The sequence below is a fragment of the Saccharomyces eubayanus genome, chromosome XVI (genome assembly GCF_001298625.1).
Source record: "Saccharomyces eubayanus strain FM1318 chromosome XVI, whole genome shotgun sequence".
NCBI lineage: Eukaryota > Fungi > Ascomycota > Saccharomycetes > Saccharomycetales > Saccharomycetaceae > Saccharomyces > Saccharomyces eubayanus.
In genome coordinates, this window is record NC_030975.1 from 207646 (window position 1) to 226673 (window position 19028).

Here is a 19028-nt window from a genome sequence, read left to right on the forward strand (position 1 = left end):
TTACTAATGGTCCTTGCGCCTTTATGTGGCTTCTGTGAACTGTACTACTTCAGGAAGGCGGCTTACTCAGGCGATCTGGTCCCCGGATACGGACCGCAAGCGGCATTTCTGGGCGGCACGGCACGGCACGGCACGGAACGGACCGGCGCGGCCAAACGACCGGGCGCCGCGATGGGCGGATCTGTAAAGGCCCAGTTCTTTCTCTGCCTTTGGTGGAGCACGACGCGCATACAGGATAGACGGGTGCGCATAGAGCTCAGATCGGCAGTCGTACCGCAGCAGGCGAGCCTCCCGCTCTGATCTGACTTGACTTGGCCTGGTTGATCTAGCCTGGTCTTCCACTCTGGTATGTGTCATGTGAGGGAGAGAAAAAAAGAATGTATACCGGCCGATGCTTGAGTAGAGTCACCGTAGCAACAGTTAGGTGGGTTACCCTACCGCCTCGGTTATCGTTTTTCTGGCGGAATTAAGGCGGATATGATGCCCGCGGTTTTTGGTTTTTGGTTTTTGGTTTCTTAACGACAAGACATCTGTGCCTTTTGCCTTTTGCCTTTTTTTTTTTGTTGAATCGTATTGTGCTATGCTCGATGTTGCCAGGATCATATATACATCAAAGCATCCGTGTGCCAGCTTTCCTCTCTTGCCGCAAAGTAGACCGTATTAGATTGTTGTAGTGCAGTACAGTGGTAGAAAGTAAGACAGCAACACGGAGAGAAAGTACAAAGAGATGTCGTTCATTAAAAACTTGCTATTTGGGGGCGTGAAAACGAGCGAGGACCCAACGGGGCTCACAGGGTCCGCAGGGTCTAACACAAACGATTCCAGCAAACCCAGCGAGCCGGTGGTGGCCGGTAACTTCTTCCCAAGGACGTTGTCCAAGTTCAATGGTCACGATGATGAAAAAATCTTCATTGCGATCAGGGGCAAAGTGTACGATTGCACACGTGGAAGGCAGTTCTACGGGCCCAGCGGACCATACACGAACTTTGCAGGCCACGATGCGTCGCGCGGGCTGGCGCTGAACTCCTTCGATCTGGATATTATCAACGACTGGGACCAGCCCATCGATCCCTTGACGGACCTGACCACGGAGCAGATCGACGCGCTGGATGAGTGGCAGGAGCATTTCGAAAACAAGTATCCTTGCATCGGCACGCTGATTCCAGAGCCCGGCGTGAACGTATGACCGTGTGTCCTTTTGGCCAGTATTTATTAGTAGCACTCACCTCAAATAAGAAGAAAAGAAAAAGGAAAGGGAAAACACATGGCGGATGATATATATTGTTGTTTTTTCGAGAAACCTTCTATATAACGGATGTATAGAACATAATAATCTATTTATCGAAACGGTACAGAATACGGCGCTAGCGGATGTTGCACTCTCTGTACGCATTTTTTTTTTGGGAAGTTGTGGTGCGGCGGTAACTAGAATTGCACGAATGCCTCTCTCGGGATGCCATTCATGCTACCCTGGAACCCCTTTATGGCGACTTCGTAGTTCCAGTTGCTTTGCTCGGCCAACATAAACGTGTACTCCGCGTTCAACTTGGTTTGCAGATGCAACTTGTTTAGCAGCTCGAGTTGTACGGGGTTCAAGCGCGATTGGACGTCCGGTGGCAGTTGTAGAGTGGGTGCCATGACCATTGGCCCCTGGGGCACGCCGGGCATGTTCATTCCCCCGGGAACCACTGAAGGTTGTGGTGGTGGCGGTGTCGTTATGTTTGGGTTCATGCTTGCGTTTGGTGGGATGGCGGCCTGTGGTAGCACTGAAGGTTGTTGCAGTGGCAATGATGCTGGCACGTCAACAGATGCGGTCTTCCAAGCGCCCGCGGAGTACGCTCTTACGGTTAATAAATCAGATGCAATTATGACGCTATTGTTCATCGGAACGATTACCCAAGTTCTATCAAAGGATTTTTTGAACAGTTTATTGTTCGAAGTGGAGTTGTACCCATGGTTGTATCTTCTATTCTTTTGGTAGTTGTTTTTCCCCGTTTTCTTGTTGGCTTCCATTTCAGGCTTGCCAGTTTCTTCAAAAAAACCGTGTAAAGTAATGATGAACCCGTTGATTTGAGGATAGCTGATCGTTTCCATGGAATATTCATTGGGCTGGTCTTGAAGATGGTGTTTCGTCCTTGGTAATGTCTTGAATATGTTGTTGATGGACTCTTGGCCAATCGATAGTCTTTGCTGGATGGATTTCTCACTGGATACTTTGGAGATATTGCGTGAACATGGCATGTAATAACCAAACGACGGGGTTTGATCAGAGTCTGCTACCGTGGATGGAGGAATTGTGGAGTCCACGGAGACAGAAAATTGGGATTGTGGTGAGTACAGATTTAACAATTGTTCTCTGTTATTGTCCCATAGGTTTAAAAAGTTGGTTGCAAAATCCGTGGACGACTGCCCCAACGCATCATTTTCAAAAAAAAACTGTTGGATTTTCATTGGTAGCGAATAGACACTATGCAGTTTTTGTTCGTCCCTTACAATAACATTGTCCAGCACCACTAACTTGGGGAATAGTCTTAACATTTCAGTGCGGTACAACTTATCGGTAGTGATGGGGTTATTTGTCATGAGGAGCTCTCTCAAATCTTTGAATTTGTTTTTCCAAACTTCCAGTGACCTGAATCTGAAAATTTGGTTATTAGCCAAACAAAGATTCTTCAAATTTGGGAACGATTGAGCCAATGTGGAAATTGCGGAAATGTCCTTTAGTTGGTTATCCGCAAGATTCACACTCTCCACTACTAAACTGGGTTCTGTAGAAGCTAGCTTCATCATTGCTGGAAACATCTTAGACTGGGTGGAAATGGAACTGAAGACACCTTTTTGAATTAGTTCAGGGTCAGAATGCAATGCCCCCAGGTTTAATAGTTTCGACTGGGGATCATACCTCTTAAGTAATACTCCCCTTAGAAACGAAATAGTGTCTGAAGTTCCAGCAGAACCTCCATTGCCATCCAAAAGCTCAAATTTTAAATTGCTACCTGCAAAACGGACACCGTTCCATTTCATTAACGATTCGGCTTCAGCCTTTGAATTCACAAAACCGACAACCAATGGTCCGTCCACATGGGCGTCAAGCACAGCTACTCGAGCGTTCCTGCTTATGAAATTAATTAAATCATTCATTGTAGCATTCTGCCAGTTCCTTATACTGACTTTTACTCTGTTTTGTTGCAACTGCTGTTGGGCCATCATATTGATATTTCCCACATTATGGAACCCGCTCATTTTTCCGCTAGTACAGGTAGATGATGATCTCTTGTCAGTTCAGCTTCTCCTTTATAATCTTAAATAAAAATGTCTTCAACTAGTTTTTTTTTTCAACTGCTCATATCAAACTCTTATTGAAATTTTCTTTGGAAAAACAGATGAACGGGTAACAGAAAAATTAAAGGTTATAACAAGACTTAACGGTTACTGCTGGTGGAATTGATAGAAGGCAACAAGCAAGTGGAAGAAAAGGTCGAGTAGTGCAACTGTGGGCAGTTGGTTTATGATCCAACTTATTTTAGGTTTTTGCTCTCTTGTTTTTTTTTGGGCATTAGCTGCACAAGACAGGTGCCATTCAACACAAAGCAGTAAAATAGCTTATATTCAATCAAGAAATGAGTGTACTATATATATCTCCACTACTAACAAAAACAAAATGCTTAGCATCTGGAGTAGATGTGCGCTGGATAAGATTTGTATCGCATGCAAAAGGTGGTGGTACGAAAATTGCAGACCATAATATGTCTCGAGTATTTGATTCAAAGATCCTCAAATCGGGACGTATCAAAGCCTTCAAACATGCAGTATATCAATCTGCCGTAGGTAAAGGCAAAGCTAACTTCTCCCCAATGGAGGTTGATTTAATAACACGTTTGGTTAATCGTGGGCTCAAGGAAGGAGGTAAGCAGGATCCGGCGAATTCCCTTCAAGATAAACTGCTTCTCCTCAATAAGTCATTGTTGACACAACGCCTTTCTGATAAAGACATCTTGGAAGGAATGAACTCTGTATCTGTGCCAGTGAATGTTGTTATTCCCCGAGATATAACGTCTCAAGAAGAGAAACTGAAAGTTGAGCTGCAACGTCGAAAATTAGAGAATATTGATCTCCATCCTAGTAGCCAGGTACATATTGAGGAACTTCTACGCTCTTTAAACATCGATACGAATAAGCATGAAGAGATCTACAGGGAGGTTTCACTTTACCTACAGAAAAATGAAGACAGTAAGAATTCGATGGGCCCCTCGCAACATGACCATGCAGACATCGATCTAAATTCTTTGAAAAAATATTTGCAAAATATTGAAAAGAAGGCATACCAGAAAAATGTCATTGATAAACGAAAGAAAAATCAAACTCGTATCTATGAATGGAGCGCTGATTCTTTCTCTGAATCCGTACCGTTGACAGCAGGAAACATTTTATTTAAGAGGAGACCCAGCCGCCCATTAAAGCACTTAGCAAATAGAATAAGCACATTTTTGAACTCAAACAAAAGAGGAAAAAAGGTCGGTAATGGCGAGAAAGCCATGAAAGGGAGTAGGCTACTGTTGCATTCATTGGATGACAATAAGGACATCACTGTGTCTGCCGAATTTGACTATGGTTTCTTCAACATCAACTTCACAGACTTATTCGGCGTCATCAACGCCTCTGGATATCCACCAGAGAGAGTATTGGACCAGATCAATGACATTGAGCTAAAAGGTTGGAAATGCGTAGGGAACTTGTATGATAATACTAAAACGATAGTTTTCCAAAGTAGCGATCCATTATTCAAAGAGGAAGGAAGGGCTTCTAAAAGGCCGTCTACTGCTCGCAAGACAATCATCATTTCTATCACAACTTCAATAGTCTCACTTTATGCATATTATAGATACCGTCTTTCTCAACTCAAAGAGGCTAAAGTTAATTCATCTTGATCCTTTACATAGAAACATAGTATATAAAAAATTGAATATTCATCATTTTATCATTGACAGCTCTGCCAAGTTCACCAGTCATTCAAGAAGACCAACGCTTTTTCTCTCTTAGCAGCTTGGTTATCTTTCAAGTAATTCTCTGTTTTGACACGGGAATAGAATATCGGGCAGTCATAGGATTTACATTCACTGGCGATATGGTCACTCTCAATGCTTGCATCCAAAGTGTAGCGATATGTGCATGTTCTACACACTGTTTTCAAATTTTCGTATTCTTTTTCTCTCTTCAATTTCTCTATTAGAAGCGATGATGTTGTGAAACTCCTTTTTGCTAAACAGTCATCGCAAAGCTGCGATGGACGTACTTGAGTTAGCTCTTCTCCGCAATTACAGCACGTTAAAGAGGTTCCTATTATTTCTAGTTTTTCTCTTTTTTTCCCGGATGTATTGCTTTTCTTGGATTTTTCTACTTCCTGGGCCCAAGCGCCAACACTTATACCAATTAAATTGAACAGCCTATCAAGGGGAGGCACCAACGTTTTATTTATGTAATATTCCGAGTCTAATTCCAAATCCTCGTTCTCAAAGAACTCTTCGGGCGATACACATCTTTCCCTAAGAATTTGTCCCTGTTTGCCCTTAACAACCAGGTATGGTACACGCTCCTTGTATTGAGGCTCTGCTCTATGATCTTCATTCATCTTTCTACTCGCGACAACTGCTCCTGGAGGAGCAGTCTTCTCGCTTTTATACGCTCCTAACTTAACCTCTTTGGCAAAGCAAAAATCTTGAGTAGACACCCTACCAGTTTGAATTTTTAGAAATTCACTTTGAAGGTATCTCTTTATTTTTGATAGGTCTTTTGTTTGGAAAAGTAGTCGTATACATTTTTCAACAATTTTTTTTTGTCCTGGAATACCGTCTCTTCTAACAGTTTCAATACCCTTAGCATCAAAAAAGGGAAGGGATTGGGAAGGTTTCTCATAGGAAAACCCTACATATCTCTTTTTGCTAACCAGTATAGAGGGATGATACACTTTTTCAAACTTCAAAAAAATGGGTTTTGGATTGTTTTGGGTAACTTTTTCTGCCATAGCGTTACCAATATGAAAAGCCTCGTTGGCAGTCTTTCCAGGTAGATATACAAACAAACTATCTGTGTCACCATAAACTACTTTTGCATTCCACGTGTCGTCTCTCTCAATAATGTCTATTGCTTTCTCTAAAGTTTCTCTACCTGTTTGGACAATGCTGTCAGCCAAATCAGAGCACGGCATTCGACCAGAAAAGGATGCTGATGCATAACCATAGGTAACGTTAGCTAATAATTTAAGTGCTAATTGTTTGTTATCTAGAAGTCTTCTTAGACTGCTATTGTCACCGTTAACTTCATTCATTGTCTTCTTCATCATTACTCTGATATCCAGAATATCGGTTAACATTTTTGATAAGGTTGATTTTCGAACAGAAGTTTTGGCATAAATAACACCGTTAGGTGCAATAGTTACATCATCTTTTAGTAATGTCAAAATATTTCTCGGTAATGAAAATTTCGTCACTCCTAATTCATTGCCATTTAGGTTTGTCTCCCTTACTCTTCCTATCATTGTTGAATAACAATAATTGTATCCAATCATAATAGATGGATATAATGACTGAAAATCCAAAACCACTAAAGGACTTTTATAGAATGCGGATTCCGGCTCCATAACTAAAGGTACACACTCAAGTGCTTTTTGTTGACGAACCTCCTTCTTACCTGGTGAGAGGAGAATAAAACTTTCTGACTTGCAAATTCGAATTAGAAACGACTCTACTTTGAATTGCGACCCTCTGTAGTAAACGGAATGGAAATCAATACCAATTAATCTTGCCTGTTCAATATTTCGAGCAATATAATCTTGCTTTCTCAGCAACTGTACATTTATCCGAGCTCTTGCTAGCCAGTAAGAGATTACAGTTTTCAGTTTTGTAGAGCTTTTTTCAGCATTCCACATGCTGGTTAAAGATTTGTATGAAAAACGAGGTAACCTTTCATGTAAAATATTGAATGCAATGTTTTCAATGGTGTATTGTGTCAAGTTTATATCTGATCTTAGTGCTCTCCAAATGTTGATTATATGTCTTCCTGTGACTAAAATTCCCGAAGAATGTGCATATCCCCAATTATCCCGAGGTTTGCTTTTGAATTTATATTTAACTCGGGCAAGCTCTTCAACAATGTCGAACTGATGTATTTTTTGACACCTCTCGATTATATAACCCCAGGAAAAATTGTGTACTTCAAAACCCGATAGAATGTCAGGATCAAATAATAATACCAAATCGGTCAGTGCTTCGAACATTTCAAACTCGGTTTCATAAAACATGACTGGAATGTTGCCAACACACTGTTGAATTTGAGTGGGGAAATTACTATCCATATTTTCTTTGTGAGCAATCATGATTCCTTCGTGAGCAATATCCAAATCTAAAGGGTAGGTTTCTTCTTCGAGGCACCATATAATCATGGAGACTTCATCTATTAGAGGATCTGGATTTTTGTCCCCCCTGGTGTTAACGTGGATTTCAAGCGTCAAATGTGTCAGAGAATCATACAGTGTTTTGTTTTTTCTTTTCTCTTTGACGGAGGCATCACTAGCAAATTTGTATAAAAATTTATTATGAGGTGTCTGCAAATCTATCTGTGACTGAATACTTTTCGTTGCTGTAGATCCGTGTTCTTTGCACCATTTTGCTACTTCATCAAATCTAGGTGGCTTTCTTATGTACTTCCAGGAAGAAAACATATCGAAAGTGGGTTTATTATAAATGGATATGGGTTCGCCTTCAAAATGGACCGGTATTCTTGCTGATAAATGTGTTGACGTTATTTCAAACCTTTTCCCCGCATAGGCGTAAGGTTTATTTTCTAGGTCTGCAGGATTTGAAAAAAAAGGCTCTTGATATTCCATTTTCGGGAATCCTTCTGCCTCCAATTCATCGAGAATATCTCGATAACCAAATGGAGGCACCCGATAAGCAAAATAGTTTTCTCTGTGGTGCAAATCTGGGGTCATAGTCTTTTTCTTTTTTCTGGTCACTGGAGAAATCCTCTCGGCAGAACCGAGCATCCTCAATTTCCTTTTTCTTGCCATATTTTGTGTTAGAATACTGTCCATTGAAAACTTTACCGTGCTCAGAGAAGCTATTTGATCGCCTAAAGAGTCAGCCGTATGCTCTAAAGTCTCTATGCTTTCCAAAGCATGTGGGCCAGGTTCGACCTTATTGCAGTTTTCTGTTAATCCTTCTTGGCCATTCTCAATATTCATGGTCTCATACACTGTAAGTAAGGTATCGGGCTGCTCTTCGTTTTTGTGCTCTACACTAGAGTTGGTAATTACAGTCTGTGGAAGGCTTGGCCACATCTCAGGTAATGCTTCAAACGGCTTTTTGATGTCTGAAAATTTCTGATGTTCGTCTATGAAAGTCTCAAAATTAGGTACTTGACCATCAAAAGTGCTGAGTTTATGTTGCGCTTTTTTGTAAAATGCTTCAAATTCCTTAGAAGACTGCCATTCGTGGTCGTTCACGAGACGATTCATTTCTGAAGTCACTTTGTATTTACTTAATGATAATGCCTTTCGTTGCATGATCAGTTCATTCACCATTGCTTTAGTCGATGATACATACGGCTTGACTAGTATATCAGAAGTATCTCCCAATTTTTCCTTAAAGTCGTGATGTAAATCTCTATGCTGTAGTTCATCTCTATTTCTAATGAACTGTGGTAAAATGTCTAACTCAATCAACCCATTTCCAACGCGAGGAAAGTCCTTTCTATTAAGTACGTTATTAGGTGAGTTACAGTGCTGGTCCAAAAGTAATCGAAGCTCATCGTTTAATGTCAGTTTATCTATGTCCAGCATATTGTTGAGAACAGGTGAGCGAAAATAGCACTTGTCCAAGTTTATCCACGAGCAACCAAACAAATTGAAATCAGCGGTCCATTGTAACAAGTAAGGGATATGCGATTCAAATATTTCAAGCCTCTTGTCAAACATTTTGCCGTCCCTAACTAATTCAGAAAGCCTGTTTATACAGGATGGATTGAGCAAAGAAACTCTATAAAATAACGTCCAACCAACATGGTAGCCATAGAATGGTACGCCTTTCACGACAGACACGTTTGCGACATAAGTGAGATTTCCGAGTTTATCGTTGGTTGAATTCTGTTTGGCATCTTTTTTTCTATTGAAAGATGCTTTGATCTTTTCCTCCAGCATTTTATGTACTTGAGCACATCTTTGGTGTCTTAGTGTACTTGTGTCAGATATATAGCCATCATACTTGATGAATATATATGGCAGAACACCATGGACATGGCACAATACTTGATGGCCTGAGGATGTATTACCAAACACACGAATAGTAGGAACCTGAGAAAATTGATTTAGGGGCAGGCTTTCACCATGCGACCGGTCTAGTGAGGTAGGTTTTGCCATATAGAAGTCATAGTTATTTAGCTGAATTCTAAAATATTCTGAATTTGGTTTAGAGAAGATATCAACCGTATGGTTCTCGTCTCTGTCGTTCTGATCTTGCGACATTTTCAGACATTTTACTGTGCTTTTGACTTGTAGTGTCGTAGTGTCTTGCCAGCTTTACCTATATTCTATGTAATGTTTTACTTGATTTAATTATACTTTTTTTTTTCTTTGAAGATTTTTTGTGACGACGGGTTTAAATTAAGACGATTAGTTGTATTATACTGATCCTAAAATAAAAGGGGCATAAAAAATACCTGCAAAAGCAAATAGAGCCACATCATTACAACCTTCGTGAGCATGAATAGTAGTAATACAGTTATCTATGTTAAAATTAAAGGAAAAAGGCCAGATGGGTTTGTAGATCCTCCAAAATTCGAGTGGAATAGTGCAAAAGAGCGCCAACTTTGGGCAATGGTATCAAATCTAAATTATTCGCGAGATCAAATAGATTGGCAAGCTCTATCCGAAGTGCTTGAAGCACCAGGGTTTTTCCTAAAAAAAAGGACGTATAAGTTGTTTGCTAAACATTTGGAACTTTTACAGATACAATTGGAAAAGAAGAGAGATCTTGAGAAGTTTTCAAATGTCCAGGTAAACGACAGAATGTTTGAGGTGTTAAATAATTATATCCCCACTTTACAAAACGAAAACTTATTGACTGTACCGACAAGCCCATCGGAGACGAAGGGGGAGACTTTGGAAGAAGTCGATGAAGAAGTTACAACCGAGGCATTACAACATTTGCAAACCTCTAAAATCTTAAATATTCACAAGGCAAAGTCAAACAGTGAAAGGAAATTTGACCGTAACACGCCTAACGATGGCGCTGAAAAAGAATCTGAACGAGGTACTTCTGACGATGATTTGTCTTCGAGCTTAAGCGTCAGCAAGTCCGCATTAGAGGAAGCATTAATGGACAGATTGCAATTCTGAGTTACACCTCTCACAAGCACAATCAAAAAACCAGCTGTCAGCCAAAAACTTCCGACGCTTTTTAGTTGGTACGGCCAACACTCCGGAATAATCTATACATATCTGCTCGTTTTCTTTGATGTCTTTATTGACCTTGAACACCATTGAATTACCTTTGCGATATTTAGTCACATTGGGATTGCAAGAATGATTGAAGTAAGAGGCCTCTGGGAATACCCAGTAACCAAAATACTCTCTACTTTCAGCAGCTTCACCGTCTTGCCATATGCCGAATGCGTTCCCATATTCTGTACCTAAAATATGTCTTAACAATGGTATTGTGAGCATTTTGTGCAAATGTGAAGGTAACAGAATGTAGAGTGTTTGAAACACTAGCTTTTGGAAATGTAACAAGACAGGAAATCTCGATATTTTACCAAGCTCATTGGATTGCAGCATATTGAAAGTTCGTTGCGTTATAGACTGAGGGTCCATGTGTTTCAAATTAAACAAACTTTCGCAAACAAACCTAATACAACAGTACTCGTCTTCTGAAATTGGTGGTAATTGGTTTATTTTTTTGGTTCCTTTCATGTTATCGATGCTTGGTATCCAATCGTTTTCAATTTCGTCCCATGCAGACTGTATAATGCTTTCTGAAATCGAGACGGTATTTAATTTTGTCTCTTGTTCGGTAGTAGTATTATATCTTTTCAACATATTTGGGAAATGGCGCAATAATATCTCATAAAACTCGATCAGTTCAACGATATTCGGTATTTGAAGATAAGAATCTCTGCAACATTCCGAGCAAAACCATAATCCAGCGCCGAGGAACTTTTGGGGATTGATCTGACAACCCGCTCCGCAGATCAGATTTTTAATAGAATCATAGTTCAGTTTGTACTTCATGGTTCTCGCATTATCGTACGCGAAACAATTGTGGCAAACTTCCTTTCTAAATTCGTAGGAAATGGATGATCCTGTGAAATGAGCAGCTTGCAAAACTGTTGTTCCTTCAGGAATATTACTGCTACTAAAACAAGCCCTACCTCCCCATGTAGTTTGCCTTACCTGAAAATATGGGGAAATTTCCCGCACATCCTCATCAATAGTCATTTTCAAGTTTCAACTTACCGTTTTATGGGCATATAAATGGTATTTAAATGGTATATAAATGGTATATACTGACACGAGCACTAGTAGCTGCCAAATATAGCATAAGAAGCCCTTTGAATAATGAAAATTACCAGCAGAGTTGTACCGCACGTTTCTTTTTTTGTTCTATTTTTTTTCAGTTTTTTAGGAACGTGATGAGGTAATCTTCTTTTCGCATAATTATTCGCGCAACTAAAATCAATAAGAACCCTTATCCTTATTCCTAGATCATGTTATGTTTCGTTTTTTTGATCCAACTCTGCAATGGGGACCATGGATGGTCTACCGTGAGCGCATTGGAATGGATTTTGGCATTGAGAAAGCTTGTTGACTAAAATAATGCACTCTTGCCGACTTAATTCATCTCCGAACATAATAGCAGATCTGCACGCTTTGCTGTTAAGGATTTCATGAAACACTGTTGGGATGCAACTTGCGTACTTCCACCAATATAACCTATCAGTTAAAGTGTGGCTTTCTAAACGAGTTAGGTTCATGGGAAGCTTCTTGAGGTCTTTTAAGTCATGAGCGTGTTGCAACAGGACCATTCTTAAGTAATTGTTGTCGCCATTATACTTGGATGCCAGCACTTCAGGTAGCGATTTAATTATCAAAAGAGACGTTTCTAGTGTGCCATTAGTTACTTCATAATTGATCTCCCATTTTTTAAATTCGCACTGATAATGCCTGAATAAGTCAGCTTCGGTACGATCAATTTCTATGTAGCAATCAGTCAAATCTTGTGTGACGAAGGTCCTAGTTAGTGCTTCTGAGAGTAGACTGTGAAGTAAATCTTCTAACCTTATCCTTTCATCACAAGCATGCTGGTCAACTAATATCAATATTGGGGTTTTGTAGATAGATGAACCGGAGCATCGTATGAGAACAAACTTCTTGTCGACTTGATTAATCACCTCATAATTAGCCAAAACAGATCTGGAAATGGAAAGGTCCTCTATTGTGTTTTCTATATTATCACAATATTGTAAGACGTCTGTATCATAATGCCCCGAAGAAAGCTTGCTTCGCAAAATCGATTTCTGACCATAAAGTCGTATTTTGTTTATCCTTTCAGAACTCAATGTAGTTTTGCTTACTTTGTATTTATTGGCAACAGATGTCCCTGGAGTTACGATAATGCGTGCCATTTTCATTTTGGAATCTAAGACCTGACCACATTTGCTCACTTGACTTTGTCTGCTGATGGATGTTGCATTGGCTTGTGAGCAGCTGACTATTTCCAACGACTTATCTGATTTATCGGGCGGTAAATAGCCTTGAAATGTTAGGAAAGAACGAACAGTCTTGATAATTAATGGTTCAATTGTACGAACATGAGAAGGTTTTATAATGTTCTTGGCCGGATCTTGTAATAGGTCATCGATAGTCTGAGGGCAACGTAGATCAAAAATGAAGAGAGGGTGGGATCGATAAGGTTTCCCCACGGTTTTGGTCTTAAGTAAACTGAAATTGCTGTCTCCGAAGTCCTGCTGCTGAAACAAAGAATCAATGTATGTCTGGAATATACTATCTGTATAACGCCTACCATTAATGAATATGAATTGTAGGCTTTTCAATCGAATCGGTATCTTAGAAATAATACCTTCAATTTGATAATCATTAAATTTTAAGGAAACTTTTTTGAGCATATCTGGCGGTATTATTGCCCCAAACACATTTCTCAATACCTGAGACATTCTCTGGTGTTTTGTTAATTCTTCAGTTATATTCTTTGAACGGAAAAGGACGTCCGTGTGGCCTTTGGATTCGTCCGTATACGATACAGTAAGTGCAACCAATGGATTGGCTACTAAAATCTGTAGCATATCTGCCTTTAATGCGTTAAAGGTTCTAAAGGAAGGTTGCTCCTTTAGGATTCGACGCCGAACCGGTAAATTATATAGCATGTCTTCGACAATAACTACAGTTCCTGATTTTCTTTGGCTCCAAGACTGGACTTTCCAAAAAGGATCCACCTGGGGCTTGATATTTTTACTTAACATAACGCTTTTTGACGGGAACTTTCTCATCCATGTAGAGTTGTAATCCTTAGTTTTGGAGCAAATAAACAATTTCGAGATGTCGGAAATGCTGTATATGGCTTCGCCTCTAAAACCATAAGTATTTATTGTTGTTAGATCGCTTAACTTTCGTATTTTCGAAGTGTGATTTCTAGTACCCAACTTATTCAGATCATCCGGGCTCAACCCAGTACCATCATCGTAAACAGCAAAACTCAGACTGGAGAGGTCGATTGTGACATCGATATTGGATGCATGTGCGTCTATAGAATTTTGGACTATTTCTCTAACCGCTGATGCTAATGAAACTGCGTAAACTTGAGATTTGAGCCTCTTTGTGACAATAGAGTCCAGCTTCTCAATATTCCGACTCATTCTTTATATTTAGTAGGAAATTTTGCATTCATATTTATCCAAATACCTATCTTGTTTATGTATTGATGGTTTTTGTTACCTTTCCTCTATTTTCCTTGTAAAACCAGGCTTGACATTTTTCCCCTCCTAACGGCGCATTCAAATAAAGCAAAAAGGAAAATATAGCATTTTAACAAAAGCGTTTTATACCACCTACGGCTCTTCTTGAAAATCATAAAACTATAAATTTTTCGTATAGTAGTCAAGTTACATAGTATTTTTTTTGTTTATGTTCTATCTTTTATTTACGAGATCGAAATGTGAATGTTGTTTTTCTTATTGTCTATTTTGTTTGATGCCCATCAAATAGCACTAATAATCCGGTATGGGATGAATAAATACACGTTTATCTGAGGGGCATTTCCCATTTGGCTCTTCAACAAATCGCACTAAATGTGGGTACCGTTGTTAGCAGCAGTAGTTATATTACCAGCACCGGCTGTAACAGTAACGTATTGAACGACAGGTTCTGCAGTAGTAGTGACTAATTTAGTAACTGGAGTAGCAGTAATTGTAACATACTGAGTGGCTGCATTACATTGCGCATCACCGCTGGATGCGGTTTCAGCAGCTTGAGATTGGCTTTCAGCAGAGACCAATTTTTCTAAAGCACCGATATCAGAGGCTGCGCCTGTGGTTGAAGCAACTGTCGCGGTAGCGCTTGCTTTCGAATTACGTACAGTAACTAACAAAGTTGAAGTTAAGGTGGAAGTGTACGTGCTACCCGAGTTAGTGATGGTAGACGCAATTTCTGTGACGCTAGTGGAAACGGATTCAGCCTTCTCAGTAGTGGCCTCCGAGGACAGAGTAATGGTATAAGCGGAAGTTATAGTAGATGTGTAAGTGGTGTCTGTGTCGAAATAGGTGGTGGTATATTCAGATGTAGATGTACTTAAAGCAGGGGTGCTAGTGGTAGGTGCGCTTGTAATAGTAGCTGATGGAGAGGGGGTGAACCAATGGGTAGAGTAGACAGTGGATGTCAAGTAGAAGGTGGTCGTCTCATCGCTGTATGTCAATGTTGTCTCTTGAGGCAGAACAGAGTAGGTTGGGGATAATGTCTTGGTGTATGGGGTATAGCTCTGGGTGCCGTTGGTGTATTGGGCACATACAACACCGGAAGAAACTAGCAATAAACTACACAATACATTGAAAATCATTATGATATATATGCTTATTTGTGAATGGGAGTACTATTCTTATGTTATTGAACAAAACAGAGACTCTAAGACCATAACGATAACTTGATAAAACAATCTTGTGTCTTTTAAATACACTACTTTCCTCAATCGCAGATCGGTTCAACGTCCATCTGCTCTAAGCCATCAGAAATTCTTGGGTCATCCTCTGTTTACGGCTATTTGAAACACGAAATAACGCAAGAACACGAAATGCCAAATTGTTAGCGTCGCGAATTTGCTATCCAATGCGGGCGGAAAATGAAAACGAAAAATAGAATAGGAAAATCCGATGCACATTAAAAAGGTGAAAATTGAATGGCGGTTTCAACGCCGAAGATGAGAATGCACTTGTAAATACTATTACACAATTTGGGGTTATCGATTAACTGAGCTCTGCGGAGAGTGAGATAAAAACGTCTGTACTTTTTGTAAAAACGAGGAAACAAGGGAAGAAAAACAGTGAAAGTGGGCTTTGAACACCTCTGAGGCACTATATTATACTGCCATAGCTGGAAGCGTTGTTGCCTTTGTTAGGTGCTTCAGTGTTGGTGTAAGTCCAGTCTTCCGATAGATCGGGAAATTCGTCATCGCGGAATGTGTTTGTTTCAAAATTCTCCGCATTAGTTAGCGTCAAACTCTCTGTAGGTAACTTGATGACGTTATCTACGCAAAAGTACTGAAAGCAATTCAGCAAAATGGGGAAGACAAACATCACCAAAAAAACCTGCAAGTTTGGCCATGAATCTGACCAGCCAAGGATCAGATCCGCAAACCAATAGGCCCATTCCTCCAGGTAATTAAGTATGAAAAACACGCATAGCTTCATCACGCCCAGCCCGAGAATGAAAATGACCAGCTGTTTCACAAATGCAGAAAATAAAGGCGTTCTAGGGTGATTCTTGACCTTTTTAGATGGGAAGTAATTACCACTTTCAATATTTTGAAAATGTAGAGATTTTAGCACTCTTTCAATTGTGTATAAGGATAACCAAAGAATGGGGATCCCGAGAGTGGTATCTAAGAGCAAATTCAGGAAATACCAGTCGCATTGGTCTTCGTCGTCATCACTACCGGTGGCCAGTAAAAATAGTTTCCGCCTTCTTTTCAATATGCTAATACCCAGATTTAAAAAATGTATTCCGAGTGAACCGATAATCTGTTTTCCGATATCATAACTCCACACGATCATTTTCCTTCTTGGATGCTCATAGTTTCTTTTAACCAGTAACACAGCCACTGCTGTTATACCCATCAATGTTTGAACCAAAAGAGACACAGGTCCCAACAACTGGCAGGTATCCTTTTCTTCAGAAGAAAACATACTAGTTTTTTTCTTGATATACCAATACACACTTGCCGTGTTTCACCTACCTGTTAATAAGTCACACAACTACGTTTCTTTCCCTTAGTTGTTGGCTTTTGTGCAGATAGAACATCGTGATAATCTTTTCATTTTCCCTTTGGGACTCATCTTTTTTACACCCATACCCTACATCCAACTCCACACGTTTCATTTAATAAAGTTAGTACGTTACATAATATATATATATATATATATATATATATATATATATATGCAACTGCAACTACTATTTATGTTTAAACGTAATGTGGGATCCGACAAACGTAATGTTTAAAAAAACAGTTTTGCTAGCGTCTCTAGTTTGGTCTCTTCTGGTGTCAAATATTCGGTACCTTTGACTAGGTTTAATATCATACCCGCAATGAACTTTCCGTTATTGAAACAGCTTTCGCTACCTTTGTCTTCGTTATTTTTGAACGAAAGTATAGTTTCTAGCATCAAAATCAACTTTTGAATGTAATTCATAAACAGTATATTTTCGATGGGGCTGGCATCATTTGCCGCGCTTACATTTCTCAAATAAATTCCAACAGTTTTGGTAATGTGAAATAAATCTGAAATTGATAGCTGTTCCGATTGGCCTGGATTTTGAAATTTGAAGATCGTGTCCCATAACGGCTTCAACACTTCGGTAGAACAGGTTGTCTTGGACACCAAGAGTTTATCCATTGCAATGCAGCATGTCAATGTTCCATGTTCTGTGATAAAAGTAATAATTGTCCGATCACTGCTTACCAAACTTTGTAGTTTTGAGCTTGGCAGCACGGTTAGAACTTTGTTTAGTAAATGTGTTAATAACGGTAACAAGTTGCTAAAAAATTTAGTTTGTTCGTGGCAGTTTTTCATTGTTTGAAATAAAGCAACTAAATCTTTAGCATCTAACCACATAGCATTTTCTAAGTTTAACAGCTTTCTTGTTAGATCTAAAAACCCTTGATATTGCACTGGGTCCTTGAATATACTGCCAGCTTGAATTAACTCACCAAAGGATACGAGTTTCATCAGAGCATCAGCGTCGGCTTTGCATGCAATTGAGTTAGATAGAATAATCAAAGATGCAGCCAAAGTGTAACTATTTGTGGAGTTCTTGATGGTTTCGATGCACAAAGGCTGCTCCTTTTTGTTTGAAGTAGTCAAATTAGCAGATATGTTTCCAGCACACGATACAAGTCTTCTCATTACAATCAGTTTATTATTGAAAGTTTTCGGTGCCAAACAGTCTAATGATGCGAGTATGTTTTTTTGTATGTTCAAAACAACCTCTTCTTCACCAGAGAAGTTTATATCTTCATCCTTTGCTACAATAGTTTCCAAACATGTTGATAGGTCCAATACCAATGCAAGGTTGATATTGGTTTCATCATCACTTTCCTCATTAGCGAGGTTCTGTTGAACTTCGGTACTGGCTACGAGCGCTTCATCTTCTATTGGTGGTAGTTCAATGTTTTGCACTTTAGAGGAGATTTTTTTAATGTACTGACTCAAAAAGAACAAATCGCTAATTTGAACATTTTTGTAGTGGAACTTTAAGAGCTCACTCAGTAGCTCCGTTCCCAATGTAACTTGATCAGACGACGCCAGATAGGTATACTGTGTCGTCTTTAACATACTAAATATTGGACCTCTGATGAAGGTAGCTATTTTTTCCATATAGCTTTCACCTCCAGCACAAAAATTTCTTAATAGTGCAACTGATCTCATTTGCAGGTCATTTAATAGTCTATCGTCCGTGTCGTCAAGGGATATTTGATTCAATTTCAGTATTCCACCTATATAATAAGAAAACAGTATGTTCTTTCCCACGGATAGAACAACGTCTCTATTATCATCATTGTCAATCATCGCATTGGCAACACATCTGATCAGCTCAGAAACGATTTTGAAGAATGCTAGCTTATCGTTATCTGAGGTATTCTCATCGTGAAGGCAGTGATCCAGAGCTTGTTCTAGAATCCGCACCAGATTTGCTAGCAAACCAGTTTTTCCAACAACATTTCTATTGTTCGGTTCTCTCAATGAAACGGCCAATTGGTCAATTACAATTAAGTAACTTCCGAGGTAAACATCGTTCATTGGAACATCTTTAATTGTAGAAGCATTTAGAATCGGTTGCAACCCGAACAAAATTTCTTCGTAATCCATTCAGCAATTCTCACGGCGTTTTGCTTTCGAATTGTGACCCTTTTAGCGTTGAATACAGGCTGACTGAAGAAATTCTCTGGATAATTCATGGTGTGGAGTGGTCTATCGCCGCCCTCTTCGACTATGCTATGTAATGTCTTTTATATTTTAGCTACGGGTAACGGTGCCTTGTTTTTATCGACCCTCTTTAAAAAGAATACCTGATTTGTCCCACTCATAAAGACATTTTCTCAATTCCCGGTGGACACAAGGGACAGTAAACTGATATAGGCTAGTTTCAAATGATTCAAAAAGGCTAACTTATTTGTACTCAACACTATAGTTCCCATCTATCTCTATGTAGGTATGAGTACAGTAACGCCGTTTTTTCCACTCCACTCAGG

At 39.5% G+C, this 19028-nt stretch overlaps 10 protein-coding genes across 10 annotated transcripts; 3 read left to right on the forward strand and 7 right to left on the reverse strand.

Moving 5' to 3' along the window:
- Window positions 1-727: 727 nt before the first annotated feature.
- On the forward strand, window positions 728-1186 carry DAP1 (Dap1p; the record flags this gene model as incomplete). The annotated part of the gene is made up of 1 exon (XM_018368287.1): window positions 728-1186. The coding sequence occupies one exon, from the start codon at window positions 728-730 to the stop codon at window positions 1184-1186; it is 459 nt and encodes a 152-aa protein (XP_018218867.1).
- A 239-nt stretch (window positions 1187-1425) lies between these two features.
- On the reverse strand, window positions 1426-3243 carry MEX67 (Mex67p; the record flags this gene model as incomplete). Its single annotated transcript, XM_018368288.1, has 1 exon — window positions 1426-3243. One exon carries the CDS (start codon window positions 3241-3243, stop codon window positions 1426-1428), a length of 1818 nt encoding a protein of 605 aa, XP_018218868.1.
- Window positions 3244-3620: 377 nt separating this feature from the next.
- MRX4 (Mrx4p) lies at window positions 3621-4928 on the forward strand (the record flags this gene model as incomplete). Its single annotated transcript, XM_018368289.1, has 1 exon — window positions 3621-4928. One exon carries the CDS (start codon window positions 3621-3623, stop codon window positions 4926-4928), a length of 1308 nt encoding a protein of 435 aa, XP_018218869.1.
- Window positions 4929-4999: 71 nt separating this feature from the next.
- REV3 (DNA-directed DNA polymerase) lies at window positions 5000-9517 on the reverse strand (the record flags this gene model as incomplete). Its single annotated transcript, XM_018368290.1, has 1 exon — window positions 5000-9517. The coding sequence occupies one exon, from the start codon at window positions 9515-9517 to the stop codon at window positions 5000-5002; it is 4518 nt and encodes a 1505-aa protein (XP_018218870.1).
- A 237-nt stretch (window positions 9518-9754) lies between these two features.
- On the forward strand, window positions 9755-10390 carry ATG29 (Atg29p; the record flags this gene model as incomplete). The annotated part of the gene is made up of 1 exon (XM_018368291.1): window positions 9755-10390. The coding sequence occupies one exon, from the start codon at window positions 9755-9757 to the stop codon at window positions 10388-10390; it is 636 nt and encodes a 211-aa protein (XP_018218871.1).
- SET6 (Set6p) lies at window positions 10367-11488 on the reverse strand (the record flags this gene model as incomplete). The annotated part of the gene is made up of 1 exon (XM_018368292.1): window positions 10367-11488. One exon carries the CDS (start codon window positions 11486-11488, stop codon window positions 10367-10369), a length of 1122 nt encoding a protein of 373 aa, XP_018218872.1.
- A 272-nt stretch (window positions 11489-11760) lies between these two features.
- On the reverse strand, window positions 11761-13923 carry MLH3 (mismatch repair protein MLH3; the record flags this gene model as incomplete). Its single annotated transcript, XM_018368293.1, has 1 exon — window positions 11761-13923. The coding sequence occupies one exon, from the start codon at window positions 13921-13923 to the stop codon at window positions 11761-11763; it is 2163 nt and encodes a 720-aa protein (XP_018218873.1).
- A 428-nt stretch (window positions 13924-14351) lies between these two features.
- Window positions 14352-15119, reverse strand: SVS1 (Svs1p; the record flags this gene model as incomplete). The annotated part of the gene is made up of 1 exon (XM_018368294.1): window positions 14352-15119. The coding sequence occupies one exon, from the start codon at window positions 15117-15119 to the stop codon at window positions 14352-14354; it is 768 nt and encodes a 255-aa protein (XP_018218874.1).
- A 511-nt stretch (window positions 15120-15630) lies between these two features.
- On the reverse strand, window positions 15631-16461 carry DI49_5303 (uncharacterized protein; the record flags this gene model as incomplete). The annotated part of the gene is made up of 1 exon (XM_018368295.1): window positions 15631-16461. The coding sequence occupies one exon, from the start codon at window positions 16459-16461 to the stop codon at window positions 15631-15633; it is 831 nt and encodes a 276-aa protein (XP_018218875.1).
- A 312-nt stretch (window positions 16462-16773) lies between these two features.
- Window positions 16774-18645, reverse strand: BEM4 (Bem4p; the record flags this gene model as incomplete). The annotated part of the gene is made up of 1 exon (XM_018368296.1): window positions 16774-18645. One exon carries the CDS (start codon window positions 18643-18645, stop codon window positions 16774-16776), a length of 1872 nt encoding a protein of 623 aa, XP_018218876.1.
- Window positions 18646-19028: the final 383 nt, after the last annotated feature.